The sequence below is a fragment of the Anguilla anguilla genome, chromosome 14 (assembly GCF_013347855.1).
Source record: "Anguilla anguilla isolate fAngAng1 chromosome 14, fAngAng1.pri, whole genome shotgun sequence".
Classification (NCBI taxonomy): domain Eukaryota; kingdom Metazoa; phylum Chordata; class Actinopteri; order Anguilliformes; family Anguillidae; genus Anguilla; species Anguilla anguilla.
This window is the reverse complement of record NC_049214.1, coordinates 22,064,053-22,088,333: the sequence shown is the minus strand read 5'-3', so window position 1 is coordinate 22,088,333 and position 24,281 is coordinate 22,064,053. Positions and strand designations below refer to the sequence as shown.

The window sequence follows — 24,281 nt, the reverse complement described above, 5'->3', positions numbered from 1 at the left end:
CATCCTGTACCTAGGCTCTTTTACCTTTCATCTGTCTATTGCACCATGCAAAAAAAGTTTTACTCAATTCCAATTATTATTATTTTTAACCACCCTATCAGCAGTATAGCATGTGCCCTCTAACATGTCTGATATAGCAAACTAGCCAAGTGTAATTGAGGGGAAGGCTGTATCTCAAGGGCATGTGTTCTAGGGATCTCGGAGTGTTAGTGGCTGGCTGTCACATAAATCTCTTGTTAGCCACTGGGCCCTGTGTACTGTGTGCTCTTGTGAAGGGCAATCAGGCTTGGAGTGAATTGCAGGTCTTTGGGTGAACAGTGCTCATGCTGATTCCCAGTGGTGATTGGGGCTGAATTATGTGGTGCAAGTTGGTTGGGCCTGAGCAGCTGGTGGCAGAGATGAAATTGAACCCCGGTGTAAGCGCTGCTGGTAATGCGTTGCCCTCGGCGACACTGTGTAGCACCAAACACCGTCTTCCCACTCTCCTTTTCGTCTGCCGGTGTCGCTCTCTTGTTGTGAGGAGGAAAAATATTTTCGGATTTGAAAGGGGCCGAGGCAATATGATAACTATAATTCTGTACCGTGATAAAATATTGCGAGTGCAGTTAAATTTTTGTAAGTGATGTTAAATGACAAAAAAATAGTAGCACAATAAAGCATTTATATACAAATGTGGTTTTGACTCATTTTGAATGCGCAAAGCACTTTGTCTCTTTTCTATTTCAGCCAGAATAAATGAGAGTGTTTTACAGTTTGGTTATGCTTTATTTTTTGAGGAGCGTTTGGACAGGATTCTGTTTTCAGTATGGTGAACACTTAGCTTAAATTTTGGAGTGCTCAGTAACATCTCCATGTACATGCACCTACTTTACTACCTACCTACTTTTGCACACACACCACCATTTAACCTAAGTGTTCATATTTCATATTTCAAAGTTGGCTGGATCTCTGCCCACAAAATCCACTGAATGAAAAAAATCTAAATATGTTGTGCAGTTCCTGCCCCTGTGAATAAAGGCCAAGAAGAAAGAGTAATTGGCTCTGTTGAAAGGTGAAATCATTGAGAGCCAATCAGTCTTGAAAGTGGTTGCGATTTGATTGGAGTCTCTCTCTGTTTCACGGAGATAAGCATTGTTAGCTAGGAAGGAGAGCTTTCCCACAGATGATTCATTGAAATAATGTCAGAGAATTTTGAAAAATGGCAATAGTTGGCATGGTAAGCCATGCATACTTAGTACTTTTTCTTCAGCCAGATAGCTGATGTTTATAGTTTCCTTTTGCTGGGCTGCTCTATTTAGGCTTTAACTTTGCACAAGGTCCACCGACAGGGAACTCTGTTAAATGCACAGGTATTAAATATATTATTTTATGAAATGCAGTGGGTGTAGATGACACCTGCCTCATAGAAAATTGAGTGTTGTGGTGTCTGGTTGCACATCTAGCTAAAGCACTCATTCCCAGTGCTGTGGAGGGTCCATTGCCTGGGATCAAGTCCTGGTGTCGACCGTATTGGGGGAGCCCCAGAGAGGGGCACATGTTTGGTCATAGCGTCATTGAGGGAGGGGAGCGGCTTTGCTGCTGCGCAGATCATTCAGGAGAACGCATGTATTAACTCGGCAGTTATGTTTGCACCCTTTGCTTTGCAGAGCCTGGTGTGACGCGGGGCTTGGTGTTCCTGCAGAGGCCGATAGCAGTGACCGCCGTTGAAGGGAAAGATGCTGTTTTAGAGTGCTCTGCCTCCGGTTTCCCAACCCCCTCCTTTTTCTGGATGCGGGGCAGTGAAGTCATCGAAACAAGGTCAGTAAATGGGTGGGTAAAACACATACAATAGGTCCTTGACCATGCTACACAGCATATTTATGTTCCATCTGTGTAATGTCATAGGTTTCTTTCACATTTGTTGTTGAAGATTCAGAAAAACCCTGATATGCTTTGTTCTTGATTAAAATTGACAAATTATTTCAAACGGATGCTGCAGTAGTTTATTATTTTTACTTCCTGCACAGCATTTTTCATTGAATGTTTGTTAAAAGTCTTGTTCCAACATTGAGAAATGTTAGGACTATGGAGCAATCTATAATTGAAAAAAATAGATAGTAAAACTGCCAATCAATACATAGAGACTGTGATTGAAGTCAATATCTCCAATCTGCCCCCTATGAGCTTTGTGTCACACTTGGCACATAAGTGCGCAGACATATATACACACACACACACACACACACCAACACCCACGCACGCACTCACGCACTCACGTGCACACACACACACACACACACAAACAGACACACACATACACTTTCTCTGTTCATTTATAAACAGTTCAGTTTATAATCTTGCTGTCTTTCAGCCATGTCATCAATCTGCCCCAGTGACTGCATTGTGACATGGTAAATTCATTTTATTTAGTAGGCTAATCTGTTTTTATTGCTAGCTAGCTAGCTGCTTAAATACCTCACAAGTAGACTGGAAGAAATATTTACAAAACATTGGCCTATAGTCATAATCCTTCCGATTTTTCAGGACATATTGAATTTCTTCGTAATAATCACATCAGCTCAGAATAAGGTGAACACGTTCTATCCAGCGGTTAACACAAACATCAGCTGAGACACAAGGAAATGGCAAATGGTTGAATAGCAAGAGACATGTGTCAAGTACATCACACTTCTACAAGCCGCCCTCTAAGTGTCTGACAAATATCTAAGCTGGCAAGTCCCTGGTGTGCCCATTGCTGCTACAGTAAGTGCTGTTCTCACATGCTAAGTTGAGTATCTTGAGATCTCCTGAGATTTGTCTTCTTCTGAGACTAACTGAAAGGTATCCATGTATGAGAAAGGGAGACTATGTGGTAAAGATTTTCTCATGACATATCACCTTGTGTGCCATGGATTTGATATACAGAGAAATAATGTGTTAAAAAGACAGCTCTACCAAAATAATGTCTCTTTTTTTCTAAATTCAAACCTTTACATTGAGGAAAAGGGTTAGTGCAGTATAAAAACCCACCTTGTTGGAAGACTGGAGTACAGAAAAGTGGGAATCCCTCTCTCCCAGCTTCAACATACTGTAAACAATCTGGTTGAGGTCCACATGAAACCACTGTGAGACAGTTCTACTAACTCAGCTTTTCTCTGAGCTTTATGTGTTATGGAACTTGGGAGACAGCTTAAGCACCCAAGCAAACATCTTATTGTAGTTTCAGCTGAGAGGCAATAAAACTCAAGGAAAACTTGAGCAGCTTCAGACAGTTCAGACCCTGTGTGGTGAATGTGTGCGTTCCCTCCGCGTGCGAGATCAAGGACTCGTCAGTCTGCTAGTGTGGCGCCAAATGACTGACAATTAATGGCATTGTTTCTGAACGTCTCACAAGCACACGTGGAGGAGATCTGACAGAAACCCACATTCTGACTAGCAGCTCTGCCCCTTGGCTGACTGAAACTCATGTCTTGAAAAAAGTAAGCTATGCTGTGTTTCCAAGTGCCGAGAAAGGCTGGTTGTTTTATTCATGGTACCTTGCTGGTGGATTCCTAATACCATCCAGTCCTCAAATATTAGGTTTGAAATTCTGCAGGACTGTGGTACCTGTTTGTAATCCCACTTATTTGTTTTGTCCTTCAATCATTACCTCCACAGGTCAAAGAAGTACACCTTGCTTGGTGGGAGCAACCTCTTGATCAAAAGTGTGACCGATGACGACTCAGGTACCTACACCTGTGTGGCACACAACAAGAACGAGAACATCAGTGCCTCCTGTGAGCTCTCTGTCCTGGGTGAGTACAGGGACTGTCTGTGTTTGCAATGTTTTTTTTCTGTCTTAGCCCTGCTGAAGGCTGTAGAAAGCTGTGTTGTATAGTGGTTGGGGGACTGGACTTTGGCCACAAGGTTACAGGTGCTGATCTTGGCTAGACCAATGCTGTTGTGTCCTTGAGCAAATTTTAACTGTCATTTGGGTGCATTGAAGGAAGTACTGTATATAAAATAAAATAGACATGTAAGTTGTGCTAAAATGTTAGGAATATATGGGCGGTCACCTCGCAGCAGGAAGGTATCGAGTCTGAATCCTGGCCGAGGGCCTTTCTGTTCTCCCTGGGTCTGTGTGGGTTTCCTCCGGGTGCTCTGCTTTCCTCCCACCATCCAAGGACATGCAGGATAGGCTAATTGGAGAGTCTGAATTGTCCTTGGGATATGAATGCATAAGTGGATGCCCTGAAATGGATTTGTGACCTGTCCAGGATGTCTTCCTGCCTTTCAACCAATGTCTGCTGGGATAGGGTCCAGCTACCCTGCAATAGTGTAGAAAATGGGTGGATGGATGGACAGATGTTGGTTTGGATGAAAGTAGCTGTGAAGCCAAAAAGGCATGATGAATGATTATTGCATCTCCAAAAATACAGCTCAGCCTATTTGAACCTTTCTGGTTGATAAGAGTTAGGAAAATCAGATACAGCCCATTACTGTATGCTAACAACATTCCAGCCTTGCATTCCAACTAGTGCATTGCAGGGAAGAGCATGGCATGAAGTTTCAACAGGCTCACTTTATCATTCAACTGAGTGTGTCCCTTTCTGACCCACATTTTTGTTCCCGAAAGTATAATTCAACTGGTAGGTCAGTTTTGGCTCAAAAGGACTGCTTCCAGTAATGTAAGTTTTAGCAGGGGGCTGACAACTGAGGGACTGTGTGTGTGTGTGTGTGCGTGTGTGCGTAGGAAAACAGAAAAACAGCATTTGTCCCCAGAGATACTTGTTTTAACAATGCCTTTTTTTGTTACCATGCAGTAGTCCCCTGTGATTAAATTGAACATAAAAATTTTCACTAATATAAGTACGATTGTTGTTTTCAGTACAGCATTTTTAAAGGAAAAACATAATTCAATTAGCTGTTTCACAATAACCGAAAAGTAACTGCTGTATTTTTAGCAACACTTCAAGTATAAGATGTCCCATTAAGAGTTTCCCAGAATTGTATTGTTGCTCTTCAGAAAACACCTGCTTTCGTGTAGTCTGGAGCTCTTTGTGGGCTGCTCCTGGGAGAGTTTCTAATATTGAATTTGTTGTGGTTTCAATCAGAATGTCTATCGCTTCTGTTTTTGCAAGTTTCATAGTGTGTTGAAGGGTACAGGCTCATGGCTGCAGAAGTTCTCCTGAGAGCCATCTACAGTCCACTCAAGCGAAGAAACCATTTTTCTCTGTTGTCCCCTGGAAAAAATGAAAACACCGATGCCTCATACTTTTTTACGCAATTTTCCCACAGCATGTTTGATTCTCAGCTGAAGCAGTGGTGAGATGCTCTGAGACCGCAAACGTACCAAAGATAATTTCTTTCCTTACCAGCTCAGTCTTCAATGAGCAGCTTGAAATTCAGTTGGTGACCTGTCTGAGCCATTGTTTCCAAACTGAATTTAAACTAGGTTTTTTATGCATGCTGATATTCAGAGCCACACACCTCACGTTTGACAAAAGTTGTACTGGCAGAGGTTACTGAGCAGTAGAGGAAGGTGCACCACTGATGGTGTCATATAAATGATGGGTCAGCACTTTTTACAGCTTCTTACCAACTACTTGAGATATAATCCAGTAATTAAAATAATGTTCCTACTGTAAAGGTAAGTAGCAAATTAGATAGTATTAGTAAGGTATTGTTTTAGAGTTATTTTAGACCATTATGTGGCTCCTCCCACTGGGCAACAAAGCTAGCAAATCCTTTGACGAATTCACGTTAGTTGAATGGGTTGAATAAACGTATCATTTTTAATGGATGTCAGAGAGTTTACACAAAAGAAAACACAATGGATGTGCTCAAGTTCATTTGTATTTATTTCAAAATATTTATTGTAATCACACTAAATAAATACATTACTGTGAGTGGCAAACAATCTCAAGTACAGTGTATGCACGTCCAGCTGTCATTGAGAGTATACACAAACAGCAGTGTTATAACAATGTATGCAGTGGCATAAATAAAATAGAATATTGATGTGTCTGGCATATACAAAGACTCATTGATGTTTTGAAGGCTGATATAGTCCCAGCTTTAATCCTTGTGCACACGCAATGCTGATCCGGTTAATTGTTCTCAATCTTATTAGTTACGCACTGTGGGGGGTAGGGAGGGATTCAGCCAAAGCCTTTTATTTCAATTAATCCAATTACTGTATCCATAGGAAACTGAGAATTTATTAGGAGGGCTGTTCATTCTTTGGTTCTGAACTGGAACAGAAATCGAATCCACCGAATCAGAAGTGCAAGTTCCCCTGCATATTCTCTAGCGTTTGAACTAAGCCTAGTGAATGCAAGTGTTCATGATTAATATAGAGTGCCAGAGAGTATTGGATTTGACTTCTAAATGCAATGTTCCGTGTTGTATTTAAAAGCATGGTGTATTTAATCAGTTTGTCCCATGAAAGTCCAAATAATTAGGAGTCTCCTGTGCAGTGTTAATCACTGGGTTCTACATTGTCCTCTCTGAGACTCAATACATTTTGTGGAGCATTGGTCACTTGCTTGTTTGAAAAAAAAAAATGCAATCTTAAATTTACTCCCTGTGTTTCCTTCATTACTTAAGTTAATGACAAATCTATTCTGGTCCCAAAAATGAGAACCATGTTTGTGTTCTCCTCAGATGACCAGAGTTCACAGAGTAGGGATCAGACTCAGTTGTTTGTTTTAAAATGTTTTATAAATGGTTGTGGTTATTGTTCTCAATCTTATTAGTCACAGTTTGTACTTGATTGTGTGTTGGAAGGTAGAACAGCTTAAGCCCTTTTATTTCAATTAATCCAATTACTAACCATAGGATAGATGCTTAGATAGACAGTTCTAAAAAAGCTTGATATTTTATTGATGTAAGAAAACATCACGCAGAAATGGTGAAAATTTCAGCAGTCAATGCTTTTTTGCTTATTACTGGCAAAACTTTTACATTGTCCAGTTTTTAACGACAGATTGTGCACAATCTGTCAATTTCCTATTATCCGTGGATCATATTCTAGAATCTAGATTATATGATACACATGTGACTGACGATTTTAAAATAGTACTATTGGTGGACAAGTTTTTGGACCACCGTGTCTCTGTAAAACCATTTTTTTGCATATTCATACAAAAACATACATTTACACTGGCTTTCCAGTTCCTTTATATCCACACTTTTGATTCAGCACCTCCCAAACTTTTGGCTACCTCCTGCCGAACTTCTGCTGTCTGTTAACAGAGTGAGGCACACAAAACTGACGGAAGATGAGTGCAGGAAAAAAATGGCACCGTTGTGAAGTGACGGCTATCGATCCACCCTAAGCCTGCATTATGTTTGTGGCAGCCTTGCTATAGACTGATGTTTTGTTTTCAGCGCTGGCAGTGATGATTCACAAAAAGCGCAGATGGTTTCAGAGCTTTGTTTCAGCTGCCATCTTTTTCAAATCTTTGAAAGCCATTATATACAGCACATTATAAAACGTCAGTTACACTGTTTTCTGACAGCACTGACTCATAGTCATTCCCCATTCGAATCAGGAAGGATGAGGGTTGGAAGGAAGTGCTATATTTGTATAATAGGCACATTTGAGAGGATTCTTACTGGGTTGTGCTGTTTTGCTGAAGGACTGAGTGCTGTTTAGCATTGAGCATGGGCAATGGAGACTGGCAATTCAGTAGTCTGGCTGAGGGAACTTTGAATGTATTCTGACGTGGTGAATGTGTGACAGCAGATTGAAATTCACTAGGGATTTGTTACTCTCACAAGTGTAACAAGTCCCAAGTTCCACTGCAGAAAGCAGATGCTGGAGGCATATTCGATTGATGGCAGTAGTATCTCTACAGACACACTAAGGAGCCTTCAAATAACCATCAAAAGTCATTTGCTGAACAGTGTTTGCAAACACAGTCAAAACTATGAACAAAAGATGGCTGCGTCGAACTGTTTGAGTCTGGTGTTGTGGACATTATAGAAACCGTTTAAGAGGCCATTTGTAATAGGGGAGCGTGCTGTGAGAGTTTTTGGGACATAGACCTTCATCTGGTGCTGCCACTTCACATGGGTCCTTGTGTATGTGTTCACAAATGTCTGTGTGAGCAGTTTTCCCCTTACTTGGTTTGCGATGAGGACATGACAACTGTTGTCTTGTTAGTAATTGCATGTATAATGTAGCAATCTGCTTCGTGTAAATGTTTTTTTTTCCCCCTTCCAGTTAGTTTGTGTGGATGTGTTACGCTTGCTACGCCATGCAAATAGCTCATTTAAGCAATTTGGACTGCTCTCCCAAAACTGGGAATCTTTCTGTTGTGTTGGGTTGAGTTTTGTTTAGGTTCTTATCATGCCAGTTGGAATATACCACCTTACATTGATTTTTATTTTCTTTTATGTTTATTTATTTAGTTAAAAATCTAACAGATTTTCATTTTACCATGGGATTGGCAACATATGCTAAATTATTTTAGATCAGTTATTTCAAACACTTTTATGACACTTTTTTGTTGCTGTTTAAATAAAATAATGCAAGTCCGTTTTCAGTTTATAGTACCTCTATCTTTAATCTTGCACTGCATCCAGGAAACATACAAATGTCTTGTGTTAAACCCATGCTAGCCTCCAACTAATTGTATACTGCAATTATCCCAAAATGGCCACACTTGAATGTTGAAGTTGTGTGTTTTCATGACAATAACATATTTTAATAGTCATTAAGAAACTCATGTAAGAACTAAGGCATCTCGAATTTAATGCTGAGCACAGTTAGGTGCTCTTTCAGTTTTCCAAACTTTCCAAAGTTTAAGCCCAAAGTGGAATTATAAATGTGAATCTTACTTGACTGCCTTCCAAGCTGAAATAGCTCTGATCAATTTTTAATTTCCAATCCGAAGAAACAAAATTAAAGTTTCCCTCTCGGCTCTCACAGGGAATCGTTCTGTGAATAGCGCCAATAAGTGGACGACTCTTGTTGGACACTGAGAAATGGGCCAAAACACTGGTTTTTATTTACCTGCTTCTAATTTTTTCTCAGATTACCTTTCAGATTGCTCTTGTTGTCTCATGTTTTTTTGGAGAAAAATATTGACATTGTTGGCATATTACCCACACAGTCACATACGGACATACGCTGTGTATTTATTTGTTTATTTATTTATTGAAAACCACAGGCTTTATTGCATACACATTAACAGACGGTTTCTGAAGAGGCAGGCGTGTGTGTTACACGCACATGCACAGTCAGTCAAACGCATTATTGTGTTACCCATTCACCAGGATCCTTGTATATTTTTTGGCTGGACCACAACAGCGGGGCCAGCCCTACAAACGCGAATGTCTGAGTGACTGACTGACCGACTGAGTGATGAAGTTACACCATTGGTCGGCCAAGTTGTGAAGTTACACCACTGGTCGGCCGGATCACGTGTGTTAGGTTCAGCCATATACTAGGTTTTAACCTGGTCTTGTTTCAACCTTCACTTCTCTTTAATTGCCAGTGATGAACAGTTTTGGCTCCATTTCCAGTTTATGATCCTCAGTCTTCCTTCAGATTCCTGCACAATTATTTGACACATTAGCTTGCATTCAATCAACATTCATCCTTAGCTGTTACTTGTAAATGTAAGAAATTATGCACAAATTTTCTTCAGATGACAGGATCAGCACCATAATGATGATATGAATTAGAAATGCCTATTTTGAGCAGAAATTAATCTCCCGTGTCACTGGTTGAGGCGAAGGAAAGGGAAGATCCTGGGCTTTTAGTGCAAAAAGACAAGAGCACAAATACTTTCTGAGCATTGCATAATCACTGAGCGTGTTGCTTTATTTGCTTCTCTTTGCCATTAGACTAAGTGTTGCGTTTAATTTTAGAGGATTTTCTCCGCAATATTTCTCTCCAGCTGAGATCCATTTTTCAACAAGCCAATGATTTTTCTTGAGTAGTAATGAAGCCTAATGTTCCCAATTATTAAAATACCAGGGAAGAAAATCAACACCTAATATTAGGAATATCCAAACGTATCCATTAACTTTGTTTGAATTGTGTACATATATTCTGTGCATAGAAATTCCGCAAAAATTATTTAGCTTCTAAACGTGTTTGATTGTGTTCTGTGATACATTCCATGGATGTTTAGGACCACTGTGCTTTTTCATGACTATGCAGTTTTGTATTTTTTACACTGGGGGTTGCTCACATAGCTTGCTTAATTTTGTGGAAAAAGGCCAGGATTGCTGTTTTAACACATGCAATTTCCTCTTCCTTGTACTCTTATAAATCCATTTCGGAGAGTACTGTGTATCACAGAAGTAACACAAAAGTATAAGGGCAAGTCATACGCTTTTATGACACTAAAAGTGACATAGATAATGTGGACTTGTGGACACAGAACTATAAGTGGAGATACTACAGTATATACTGCCAGTAAATTAGTGAGCAGATAAAAATACTTTTTACTCAGCTCTCAAAGACCAGATCTATGGTTTGGCACTGTGATGCCATTAAATGTCAATACAATAAAGGGGAAGACTGCCAAATGATTATACAGGGCATCATCAATTAATATGTGGCTATCACCCGTTAACCATACTATAGTGGTCAGTATGTGACATGCACATTAAAGCCTAACAGTATACTATTTCTGGGAAGACATGGCACTTTTGCAGACACTTTCACGTAAGTTTGACGCCAATAACTTTTCAATCAATTTGAGTAACTCTGGATTAGAAAAAAAAGCTAAGAGAAATAAGATTGAATCTCACCAGATGCACCCAATGAATTCTGGCCGACTTCTGCATTGGCTCTCTTAAATGCAGTGTGGGTACTTACTCTTGAGTACATTCTGTGCCCAAACAGGAAAAACAAGATGATTGATTTTTTTTTGTGTGTGGATTTGTGCCAAAAACATAGATGTCTGTTGGAGGGTCTGATCTAGGAGTACTGAATTACCCCACTGTGCTTTGAAAGCCAACATACCAATTAAGCAAGATGGATCTTACATGTCTAACCTGGATATGCAAATAAGTGAAAACGGTTCAGAGGTGCCAAAAAGGAATTTAGGCAGTTTAATAATGATCTGGCTCCCTAAAGAAATTGTTTGATAAATGTGTAAGTAGAGTGTATGGAAACAACATGAGTGTCCATTACATCACAGAATGAAAAACTTGAAGGAATGAGGATATCTTGGATTTAAAAATGAGCTCAACACAGTTTCCTCGTGTGTTGAGGGTAATTATTTGACCTCATCACCTCATAGTTTAGGAAATCAGAGAATCTCCTGGACAAATGGACATTCAAAGTCTAATAAGAATTTTTGTAAGCATGTGTGTGGCACGCAATACAAGTGGTCATGATAATATCTGCTATCCTGTGATTATTTTGTAGTCCAGCAATTCATCATCAGATTGTAAATTGTGAAATTTCTCTTTCACTGGTGCCATTTTTGCTGAATCATTAGCTCAGTGGCCAAGAGGGAGAGTGGGATAAACTGACTGGTGGAACAGAAAGAAGTGCATAATGTTCAGAGAGAAGTAACTTCCTGCATAAATAAAGGTTAATAAACAATAAATAAATAATAAACTCTGCTATTAAACTGGTTTGAGACAACAAAGAAGAAAAAAAGCCTTAGCAGCAACTTTCTACTTTAGTTCAAAGGGAAGTGAATAAACAAGGAAGACCAGGAAAGACAGTCGAGGCTAGGAATAGACTGCATCTGAGCAAGGAGTAGAGTATTTTTAATGTGCTGCATATTGCACATATGTGACTGCTACATCTCCCATGTGACCAGTCAGGTCATGCAATATGTCTCTCCCCTCCCCACCCCACCTCAAACACAAAAAACAAGCAAACAAACACTCTAACTGATTCACAGGGACATGTTGGTTCACTTGTGACTCTTATTTCAAAATAACACCTACACTGATAGAAGTGGAGTGGTTCATCCCTCAGATGCAGATGCTGTCATTGCAGGGGAGAGCTTAAAGGAGGATTGACCAGCATTGCATGACAGAACCGAATAGGACAATAGGACACATCTTTACTCAGATATTTGTTACAATTAGTGACCAAGCTAATGGCTCAAATGTACGCTTCAGCTAGCAAGTGAACTACATTGAGTCCCAATTTTTCTTTTAAACTTTAAAAGTTTCTGTGCTTGTGCAACCCTTTCTGTCCAACTCAATACTGCTTATTTTCAGTAGACATGGGGTTCTACAAAATGGGTCATGTTTTTTCAATCCGTAAGAAAAGTTCCCAGCCTGAGAAAAGGCTTCAAACGGAAAAACATCACATGTAGAAATAAAGATTACCTGTATTTTCTTTTCTAAGTACATTGGCTACATTGGACATTGGCTACATTGGAAAGGAGTTCTTCAAACAGTGATTCTACAGAACTGGCTGTGACTATTGTAAGGCTTCAAGGATAATGTCTGTCATCAGAAACTACCATGATGGACAAGCAGGAAAGCAATAAGTTTGGGGGTCTTGCTAAGAGAGAGATAGAGAGAGAGAGAGAGATGTTCAAACATGTTGCAAGCTTTTTATGCAGAGAGATTTACTCTGGATTGGTTGAGGCTAGCAATGGAATGTGAATGTCAGTCCAATTTTTATCTACCAGGTAAGCTTTCAGACAATGGACTGCATGGTCAAAATGGTAGAGATTTTTAGTGAAATAATTCTTATTTTTTTTATTTTCTATCTAGTGAGAAGGTGGAGCATGTCAGAAATAATTTTGATATCTCAGGATTGGTTAGGGCTAACTTCAGATTTGGATATACAGAATCAGCAACAATAACTGATGCAAATTCACACTGAATGATGTCTGTTTACACAGCATGCCTTGTAAAGATTTTTTCTTAAATATTTGCCCGACTTGTTCAGATTAAACTAAAACAATTCTAGAATTAAAATAGATTTTTTTTTTTTAAATAAGAATTTACCATTCAAATGGCAAGTCCTCTTTGAGTAAATAATCTTACAGACTTGAGAGTGTCTGGGGATGAACTAAACTAAAACTGAATAGGATCTAGTTAAGGAGCAATTCTAAGACTTAAAAACTTTTCATATGCCTATGGTTACAGTTCCTTTTTAAAATGTATTTATTATTATTTTTAAATGAAGTTTGTCGCTCAACCCGGGGCTATATAAATTCAATTCCCATTCCAATCCGGAATGTCCAAACGTTTGCAGCCACAGCCGCATTCCGTGCACAAACCACCCTGCGGTTTGGCAGAACTGAAACTCTGAAACCCGTACTGTCCAACAGCTACTTATTTCTGCATCACAGACCGCAGGTGAGCTGGCACAGAGCAGCATCAGAGGAAGACCTTTCAGATGTGGCTTTGACGAGTGCCCTCTTTGGCCAGTGGGGGTCGCTCAAGAGTGAGGAAATGTGGGTCGCTGTCTGAGTGAACCGCCCCATGCACTGTGCTATGGGGGTGCCAATTGCCTGTCACCCTACACAGCTAACCGGCCACTTTCGGCACCGCCACAGTCCGGGTTCAATCTGAGGCTGTGAGGCTCATCCGTGCACCTCAGCGTGTGCCAAATGAGCCATCCAGTAACCTCTGTACAGTTTCTGATTTCAGAACATCTCTGCAGGAACACTAGCACCCTCCTGGCCATTGTGGGATATGTTAATTAGAGTTGTGATCTTTAAAAAGTGTTGTGGATCAATGAATTGTCAACAATTTCAACAAAAGTCAGTTAATATAAGCACCGTTTTAAATGTGAAAGCCTTTCTCATTTTCCCTTGCCTTTACAGAATTCAATACTTAGTCAATTATTTTTGTTTGGCTCTATTTGCAGTTCCCCACTCTGTAAAATAGGTAAATATCAATTTTGCCAGTAGTACAGGTTTTATGATGTTAACTGTGAAAGTATTTCTTTTGGCAACACACAATTGGCAACACATCTCTAACAAAAAGATTTAATTTTTTTGTTTTTATGTGAACACACTTAGGATAGGTTGGATTGAGGTGATATCCTATCACACAGTGATGACATAAGGATGACAATTTGATTCTATGTCCTTTGACACATCCTGGTGAACATGTTGCACAGTTTAAAAATGAAATGCAAACGGTTATCCAACTGTATATGAATGCACATCACTACCATGTATGTAGTGGGCCGTAAATTCTGCATTCATTGAAGTTGGAATGGCCCACATTAGTCTTGCCACCTGCACCCCCCCCCCCCCCCTCAAAAGTTTATTGCCTTTGGTCATGGGGATAAAATGGATGCTCCCCTTTTTTTTTCATTGTGCCCTCTGCCAAGCCAGAGATCTGGGATTCAGCCAGGCCTCCCCGCTAAACAAGATGCTGGGAATCTGCTGGCTGGCCCCTGGCAACTGCTGCTCAAGAGTACACCATGCCAAGTAGAGTTTGTTCAGCAAGAGAGAGGGCTGCACCCTGTCCCAACCTCCTTACAAAGGCAACCACTCACCACCATTGCAGCCTCCATTAGGGTTCTTGAGGAAATGAGGGTAATGCTGGTAGTATACTTGCTGCGGAAATGAACTTTGTCTAGTTCTTATGAACTAAATCACGTAAAACTATGTGTTTGTAGAGAAAACGAAACTTCGTATTGACTTTGGCCACATGTAACGGTCATCATCGGTCACAAAATGGAAACTTTTGAATAATACAAGTTTTAAGGCAAGAGAGGTTATGTCCGTACTGTAAGCTCTCTTCAGAGCTCCTGACGACTGAAACTCAGATGCCGGAAAAGGTGGAGCAGCATCCTCGCCATGTCGAGCATCCTCCACCTAACAAAACAAGTAGGCTAGACCTGTGCAACGTGACACCACTGATGTTGGACAGTTTTTCAGTGGTTGCACAATCAATGGGAACTTATAAAGAAACATCAATAAGGCATAACTCTTGTTAGCTTACTAACACTAGCTTGCTTGCTTGCTAGGGAGAGTTTACTAACATTGCTTAGCAACTGCCTGGCATTATGTGCAGACATCCGGGAACTACTTTCTTATTAATTATTTTTCTAATGAAATTGCTAATATAAACTTTTCATTGGATTGTGTCTATAATATCTTTACTATCATATTTGGTAACCATTTTATAACAGCAATAATAATATATTGTGATTATATCACAGCTGACACCCCTTAGCTGTGATATAATCACAACACTGCCGGTTGTGAGTTATTGCTGAAGTATACAACGCCGTGTACAGCTGTGGTTCGAGTTCGCCTTCTTACAGTATCAAGTGTACTCCCAGCTTAAGTGGAAAATAAGACTAATGCCTCTTCTGCCAGGTCCAGTTTTGCTCAATTCACTCTTCACCCCCTTACATACCTTTGCTCGGATTCTTAAATTTTCAGATACATGATTACTGTAAAGGTCACAAATGGGGACCACTTTATATCATTTCACATTTCCTGGAGAAGAGGTGATCATCTTCTCTATTTCCTTCTCATTCCGAAGTGTTAACCTGACATCGCTGATTAGCCACCATTGTGAGCACTGCAGTTTGACACTGACTTCAGTCTTATTTCAGTAGCTTATCGCTTGGTATGAATCCTGTGATGAGGGATAAGTCATCCTCTGTGCAGCCAAAAGAGGTCAGACCAGCCAGTGTTCATGAAGAATGTTTAAGAAGTGCGCATCCTGGTGAACACATGATAAATAACTCAGATGTTAATCAGTTTGGAAAGTTTTTACGTTTTTCAGTCTAGAAGTTTTTTATTGTAGAGAATGGCTGTCCACACCTAGCTCAGAATACAGTTTGAAGGTTTTCTTTAGAAAATATTATGCAACTAGGCTTAAATAGTGAGGAAAAAGTGCCAAAGTGAAGCCGTGTGTGGCAACAAACATTTGAGCCACGTCTTTTCATAAGTGGAAGTTCAGCAATATAAGTTTTAGGAAATCATGCATTGTGCCTTAAATTTGCACTTTCCTAATAAAATAGCAAAGCTGGAATTAAACCATAAAGCATTATATTAAACACATATGCATTCTTATTCTATGTTACTTTTTAATTCAATTTAATTTACCTAGGGATTTAATGCTTAAGATTCGTGACTAAGGTTCTGTAAATGTGCATCACACTTAAATAATTTACAATAAAACCTCACACTTACAATAAAAACAAGAAATCTTGCAAAAATGATTTATGGTGCATGCTCTCATCATACAGTGGAATCGTTATCCTTATTTAAAGCAGCTTAGTTACACATACTGTACAACAGCAATGTACAGTAACATCAGCAGTAATACAAATTCATAGCACTTATATTTCTACATTTATCCCATGATTTAAATGACATGATTTCTTATTCATGCACAGAATGTGTACAGAATGCTCGGTGGATGAATCTGGTGCTGTGGGCGTCGCCGGCCGTGATTGGGATAATGAATGTTTGTTATTTCCGATAATAATGATTTCAATGAGACCCATTAGAGAGCTGATAAATCCTATTAATCTACCCAGCAAAATGTCAATGATAGAGTTTCAGATTATCATTCACTTTAAGTGTAAGAATTGTTTTTTATTGGCTGTGACTAAGCAGCTCAAGGTATCGTGTCCCTCAGTTGCTTCAGTGGGTCCCCCAAATATACTGCGGTACCGTCATTTTTACACTAGATGGCAAAAGGGCATTTAGAAGATCCAGGAGATCACTTGTACTCAGCAGTAGTTTGTTTTTCATTATTCTGTACCTTCTTGTATTTTTTAAATTTATTTATTTGTTTTTTTTTTTTTTTTTACGTAATATCGGCATTATGGGCTGGCATTGTTTGACGTTGACCCACGTGTTTAATCTACACCGCAAAGTCATCTCTGAACCGAGGGTACTATTTAATCAAACAACAATAAACTTCCAAGATTAATATAACAACATGTCACAATTGAGTGACGACTTTTTGAGCTGTAGAGAGTTATGGCACAGGAAGTTCACCTTGCTGCCAGTGGCTGCAATTTTTCACTGAGTGATTAATACTACAGATTGCCTCCTTTTGAATGTACACTGACAAACGTCCCTGCCTCTATGAACCTTTCCAGAGTTGTTTACTTGGTTTTTTAGTTTGGATTTTTTCCTCTTAAAATGTTTAGCGTATGTTTTAGGCCAAGACAGTTTTTTTGTGCATTGACAAAGACATTTTAGATACTTACAGAAATTTCTAAAGACCTGCCAATTTTACAGTGGTTGGTATTGGGGCATTGTGGTTTATAGCAAGAATATGCACATCAAATAACTACTGCTTGTTGTTGTAAGTATATATATTACCCAGTTCTTCAAAAGATTACATATAAACCTATTTCAGTTGGAACTATTTTGTATTTTTAAGCAAGCTGAGGTCACTGTGCTCAAAGAAAGAAGAACCGACACAATAAAAATAATGCATATAATTGTGAAGAAACTTATGAAAATGAATATGTTTAAGTGTATCGCTTATTTAAACTCACTGACTGTCCAGTATACCCATTTTAATTACATTAATGGGCATCTTGACAAATAAATAAGTTAATTAAAAAGTAAATAAATCAATAAATAAATAGCTGAGAAACTTTTGCCAATATTTATTAGAATTTCTAAAAAGGTTTAGGATAATTTTGATGATACTAATAACAACATACGTATAAATATGTATGTATACTGTATATACAAACAGTATACATACATACTTTCTCTGAGTGGGGAAAAATATGCTCCACTTTGTATAATGTATGTTTAATAAGGAAACATATAATGTATATGTTTCAATAATTTGTACCTAAGTTCACGAAAAGCGCAAAGGTTTAAGCAGTATCTTATCAGAGTGGATTTGACTCTCAGTGTACCCAGTGTGGCTTGTTTTTTTGATGAGAAACAACTATGTAAATCACAGCCCACAATTGGTTGGCTGAATGTTGGTATTCTAGAGCAGTACAAATGGCTAAGAATTTAATTTTTGTTATGCTATGAGGTTCCTTCTTGCATTTTTTGCTATTAAAGTGTATATGGATGCAAGCACACAGCTCTAGTATTGTAGTATAAATGGTCTGGAGTTTTTATTAATTATTTTTGAATTTGTTGATTTTTGGGCATACGCAGAAATACTGCCATAGTAGTACTGTATATAAACCATTGCGCAATAAATAAGCACAAATTATGTGTTTAAAGTTGCATTTACAAAGGCAAACAGCATATCAATAAGCTTAAAATTTCAGATCGGGCTGCAGACAACACAGAATGATTAATCAAACATCTGTTGTATTATCGGGTAATTAATCCCAACCCCCTCAGAGATAAATCATTAAGTGATGCCGGTGTAGATGCACCTTCACCACACCTCAAACAATATATTACCAGCCCACTTGTACTTCGCACTGCGTGTGCTAGCAGTATTGAATTACCAAAATTGATTTTGAACACGCATTGTTTTAATTGCACTAACACATGCGCCACTATTTGCCAACTGCAGTTATGTCCATAAAATAAGTCCTGACATTTTGATTCATATCTTTTCCAGAGTAAGAGCTGCTGGAATGCCCTATCATTAGTTACTTAGTTCAGACTACAGCCATGCAGTGTGCCCAAAGACTGAAAATGTTGCTATTTTTACTCCTTAATCAGAACTCATATATTCTCTGTGTTAAATATGCCAGAGGGAGTCACTCACTAAATCCTTGATCACTGTAAATCTGTTTAAGCTGGGATTTGGCTTAATCAAAGACCCCCTATAAAAGGTTCCCGATACAATGGAAAAATCGTTTCACTAACGATCTTGAACTCTTCATGTCATGTGCAATAAACAAGTAGATGTAAGTCCTTTTGGGACTAAGACCCAGAATTAGTGTTCTGAAATAAATTTTAAGGTAATAACACAGCATCCTGGTGACATGAATTTTTGTGGATTAATTGAGAAATGAAACTAAATTTATCTGTTGTACGAAATTAAATATAACCCAAGTAATATAAAAAGTAATTGAAGGCACTCACACGGGGTGGAGCTTGAGCATTTTAAAAACTGATGCAATTTACTTTCTCAAAGAGTGTAGATATTGCTGGATTTTCTCATTGAAAAGGGTGGCAGTAAGAAATGTAAGTAATTCACAATCATAGTAAACTAGGCATGTCCCGATTTAAAAATATATATATACTGATGAAATTATCAATTTTAGCATTTGAAAACATTTACATTTTCTGTTATGCCTACATTGAAATGAGCCAAGCTGTAAATTTCCAAGCTTCAGCACCTACTCGTTGGGTTATTCTCTCAAAAAATATTGGTATTTCCCCTTACATTTGATACATCCTTCATAATCATTTGTAACTTAATCTGTGGGCCCTGTTTTCACAGTCAAGGCCCAATTCTCAAACACTAGCAGTAACTCAGGGTGGAGGCAGCTAAATTTGGGTAATGTTATGACTAGAGACAGTAACTCACCTGCTGCACAGGGGAGGTGTAAAAGAGGTGAGTTTAATTAGGAACTACAAGGACAGTCAGTTAGGAATTCATATGAATTATCTTGTCTATATTTGCCTATTACTTAATGGCTATGCATTTTCTGTAACTGTTGAAATTTTATGTTTTATAACTTTTTTTGGTATTTGTGTGTTGTTAGGCTGCATTTAATATGGTTGCATTTGTTAATAGTACTACAGTGAGTACTATTGTGATCAGATGCCCAAATTCTTTTATATATTTTCAAATCTGAATTTACAAATATCCTCCTATAAGATGAGAACTGTCTCCACTTCTTCTTTTGCTCATTTTCCAAGTACTAGATGATGCATGTTATTCATGCGTCTTTAAGCATTTTATTTTTTGTGTTTCTGTTTTCATCTTTATTAGCGGTTTACATTTCCAAAGAATCTCAGTAGTTTATTGTAAATGAAAAACGGAGATACAGCTATATTTGTGCTTACTTGTGTTATTTGTGCTTCTACTGGAGGTTCATGTAAATAGGGATCTACAGAAGTAAATAAAAATGATGGGTAAACCATTGCTGATATGGGTAATCTTATCTGAAGATGTGACGGGCAACAGCTGATGAAGGTTGTGCTGTGGTCAGATTCTGGCTTGGAGGAGATAAGAGTCCTTCATATGATTTTTTCTGCTCTTGGCATGCATATTTACCACGCTGACCTGAGATTCAGCACACCTCCAATGCGCAGCTGTTGATTGCCCACGCAATTGCACAAGTGTTTTAAGCTCAGAATAATTTTGTGAGTTTAAATGGAAAATGCTGACAGCTTGAAACTTCAGATTCAACACAAAAGACTGGGGCTTTTTCCACAAGCGTGGGCTGCTTCACCCACTGTTTCTATTCTTCCGTGTGGCAGATCTGTAGCTAACCACTGCTTGTGGTCTTTAAAGGGATGTCAGAAGTTCAGAAGGGGGGGGGGGGGGGAGGCACCTGCTCTGAGGGCTTATGTTAATGGTGGCATCACTCTGTGCTTTCATGGTCACATACTTATGTCACATCCAGTTACAGAGAGCCACTCACAATCCATTTTTACTCCAGCGCATCGACCACAGCCTCCGGGGTGACTGTAGAGGTGGACGCTCTATTTGAGATCAGCAGAGACATTAATGGTGATTAAATAAGCATAAAATCAAATTTTGTCAAGAAAGATACAGTAATACCAGAAGCTCTTGAAAAGTACTGTGTGTCAATGGTTTACCATATTGTGACAGATTAAAAGCATATTGTTATTGATAGAATATAAACGCAGGTTCTATGATATTCTGTTTAAATGTTGAGAAATACGTAACCATTTTTCAGTGGAACACGGCAGTATAATCAACTTTGATGTACATGCTTATACCATCATAGTATTACACTGTGATTGTATGCCAGTATATAATGCGCGTAAAGCCTAAATGTAAAATCACTGCATACAGCGCTGTTTTATATAACCCCTTAGCCACTGCAAAGCTTTTTTCTGTATTTAGGACTAATATGGCAAAGTCTGCATTCATTTTAGTCGTAATCCGTGTCTCTCCGGATAAGCTGAAAAGGTGTCATTTGGTGAATGTTCCTCTCAAGTGGCCATTAATAATGAATAATTATGCGCGAGTACAAATTGTAATGAGCGTGCATTATTATAATAACTTGGCCGGTTTTGCATCGCGCAGCAGTGTTTTCGCCCTGGCAACGACTATTCTGCGTGGGGGCAGCCACCCCACTTAAAAGGGATCCCATTCTGAAACGTGTCCCCGAGTGGGGACTGTATGAACAGCCTCTGTGAATGTCACCAGCGGTGCGGCAGGCTGTCCCGGTCCCGCAGGACTTCCCTCCGCAGGGGGACGGAATTAACAGGCGCGCGGCGCTCTCCAGCTCACGCGCCAGATGTTTATTCAAATGAGAGATGTGGAGATTTACATTTCAATGGGACGGGAGAGTCATTACGGCCAGCTCATATGAAGCGGGGCGCATCGACACTGTTTGTTTTGTCATGCTAATGCTCCTCATAGAAGAGGCATATGTGGTCACTGCTGTACAATTGCTGCCATTTTGTTTTTGCGTTTTCAATGATAGCACGTCATGCCAAATATTTAACTTTTTTTTGTAACAAGTTTGCTCAAAAATGTATTTTGTTTTCAGGACCATAGACCAGAATGCGTGTATAAAACAATAGTGGCTTTTCTAGCTATAAAATGTATGCTATTAACTTTGTGTGCTTTATCAATGTATCTTGCCTGAAGTGTAACCCACTCACAAATTAACATTTTTGTTTTCTGGTGTTTCTCAGTGGCTGTTGCTAACTAAGTTGTTTGTAGCCACCTGCAATAGTCAGTTAAGTGCATATAGCCTCAAGTGAAAATGTTGGGAGGGCAGTTAACAGGAAATCATTAATGCTTAATTAGTGCAATGCGCCACCAATAACGTAACACCATGTCTAATGGCATATTGACGTGCATTGTAGTAATACATGAGCGGGGACCTGAAAGCACAGACGAGAAGAGGCATTTTTTACATTTTCCACTCCAGTCCAATAAATATATCATATATGAGACATATATTTCTGTGGCCCCTCTGTGGAATACAAAAAATGTCTTACGTACATACTTATGAGGGTCTGTTAAAGTGAATGGATAAAAAAGGAATTCTTTTCAAAAACAGCAACCACTATGTGTGCATTCTGAGGAACTAAGCCAAATCGTTAGCCCTCAGAATCAATAATTGTTTGATCTGTCTAGTTGTAGGTTATGATTTTTAGGGAGTCATTATTATCTAATTCTGTAGATTCAAGATTAAATCAGACCCAGAGGCAGGTATGTTATGCTTGTTACACTCATAAAGAGTATGACAGCACAATATAGTGTATATTATAGATGGGGGTACTTCATATTATATCCAATATTTTGAACAGTATTTGAGATTTTGGAGAATCCCTTCTCTTTCCTGTTCTCTGTGGTAAAGAATACCATGGTAACGTCTTTGTTACAGTTTTTACTCTGATTTGAAGTTCATGCTACCCTCCACTTTTCCTGGAGTGGAAAGGCTCTGTACTTGGAATAGGAAGGGCCGTTTACTTTGAGAGAGTCGTATCTGTTTATAATCATCCGCCTCTTGCCTTGAGATAACGCCTGTGTGCAAACAGAATGACAGCATTCCACAGTGTGCTATGTGACTGTAATTTTCATAGAAGGGCACCAGTATTTGGCTGACATTCTAGTCGCTGGCCTCAAATGTCTGTAAAGGTCATGCAAAATCATGTAATATTCCTTGTGCAATTAGGCTGTTTTGCTGGCACCTGCTTTGCTCTTTTATCATTTCCTTCCTTTCAAAACATGCTTGTGTGATGCAACGTGTTTGTCATCACAAAGACAGTTTTAGTCATTTTAAACCTTCTTTCAGCACCTTTTCCACTTATATCAATTGCATCTTATCTTATGAAAGGCTTTTTTGGATCTCTATGCGATGAAACTAAAAATGACTATGAACTTTTTGAACTTTAGCTCAGATGGGGTCTTCTTTTGTATTGCTTTTGGATCCTATGTTAATGTATCCATGAATTCAGCCAGTACCTCCATTTTTCGTTATGTTTTTTGTTACAAGTAAATAGTTTGTTTTTTTCTTCAGAAACACAGTTAATGAGTGACTTATGTTTGGCGAACTCGCTAAGCTGTTTATGCAGGAAGAAAGCTAAACACAGTTAATGAGCCATGAGCAATTGTGGATTATTAAAAACCTTTCTTATTTCAGTAATGCTTCCAAAACAGTCATGTAATGGCAACGGCAATCTTGCTCATTTATGTTCATTAATTAGGGGCTGACTATTTGACGCAGCACATCTTTGCATTGCTATTGTTCTTGGGCATAAAAAAAGAGGCATAAGTGAAAGTATTGTAGTGTAGTCGTTTAATTGTGTGCTTCTTTCTCTAGAGAAATGAGGTGACCTAAGCTCTTTTTTTCAGGAATGCTGTATGTATGCAGTGCTGAAATAATGCAGTACACTGTTGTGCAGCCTGACTGTCATTTTTCACCGGTCCTGCTAAATTAGCGGAGTGGCAGTGAAGGAGCAGTTTCTCTGGAAAGATGAAGCGTAGAAATATCTTGGTCTTTCGATAATGCCTCCGTTCTGCCTGATCCGCATTGTTAATGGGGCCTTATGTGATTATAGTGACAAATATTTAATCCCCATTTACAGCAAAGGTTATCACTGCCCCCTGATGTTGAGAAACACACTTAATTCTTTAAAAACTTTTGTAGATAGATCTTGTTTGCTGCTACGGGTTTTTCTTAAATTGTTCCTCACAGCATTGCAGATTAATTCCTTAATGGGCCTTGGGACCACAACCTTGAAGAACCCATATTGATATTATTGTGCGATTCCAGGCTGTTTGGGCCTGACCCATCTTCAATAGTTTTGATCCATTTTAATGAGAATTAAATGCATTAAGCTGAAAAACCTGTTATATACAGCAGGTATGTACAATGGCTTGTGATAAATGAGACAGCAACAGTACAACAGCTTGCAATTGAACCTGGGACAAATTATTGTTAGGACTGAAAATACAGATAGCTTAATCAGCAGTTTTGCTAAGTGTAATGACTGTTGATAAGACAAATTCATATAAGTTATAATCATATAAACGATTATTTCCCATTGCTATTTTGATAATCCTGTTTTACATTACAGGCATTTAGCAGACGCTCTTATCCAGAGCGACTTACACAACTTTTACATAGCATTTACATGTATACAGCTGCATATATACTGAAGCAATGCAGGTTAAGTACCTTGCTCTAGGGTACTACGGCGGTGTCTTATCCGGGAATCAAACCTGTGACTTTTAGATTACAAGACCAGTTCCTTACCCATTATACTGCACTGCTGCCACTGACTTTGTGTTTCTTT

At 38.9% G+C, this 24,281-nt stretch overlaps 1 protein-coding gene across 3 annotated transcripts in view; it reads left to right on the top strand.

Annotated features, from left to right (window-relative positions):
* Nucleotides 1–24,281, top strand: part of dcc (DCC netrin 1 receptor) — a 235,949-nt gene that overhangs the window by 111,444 nt on the left and 100,224 nt on the right. For all 3 annotated transcript variants that reach the window (XM_035391858.1, XM_035391859.1, XM_035391857.1), the window contains exons 4-5: nucleotides 1,647–1,797; nucleotides 3,637–3,773. In XM_035391858.1, the coding sequence (XP_035247749.1) occupies nucleotides 1,647–1,797; nucleotides 3,637–3,773 (288 nt within the window). The remainder of the gene's footprint in view (nucleotides 1–1,646; nucleotides 1,798–3,636; nucleotides 3,774–24,281) is intronic.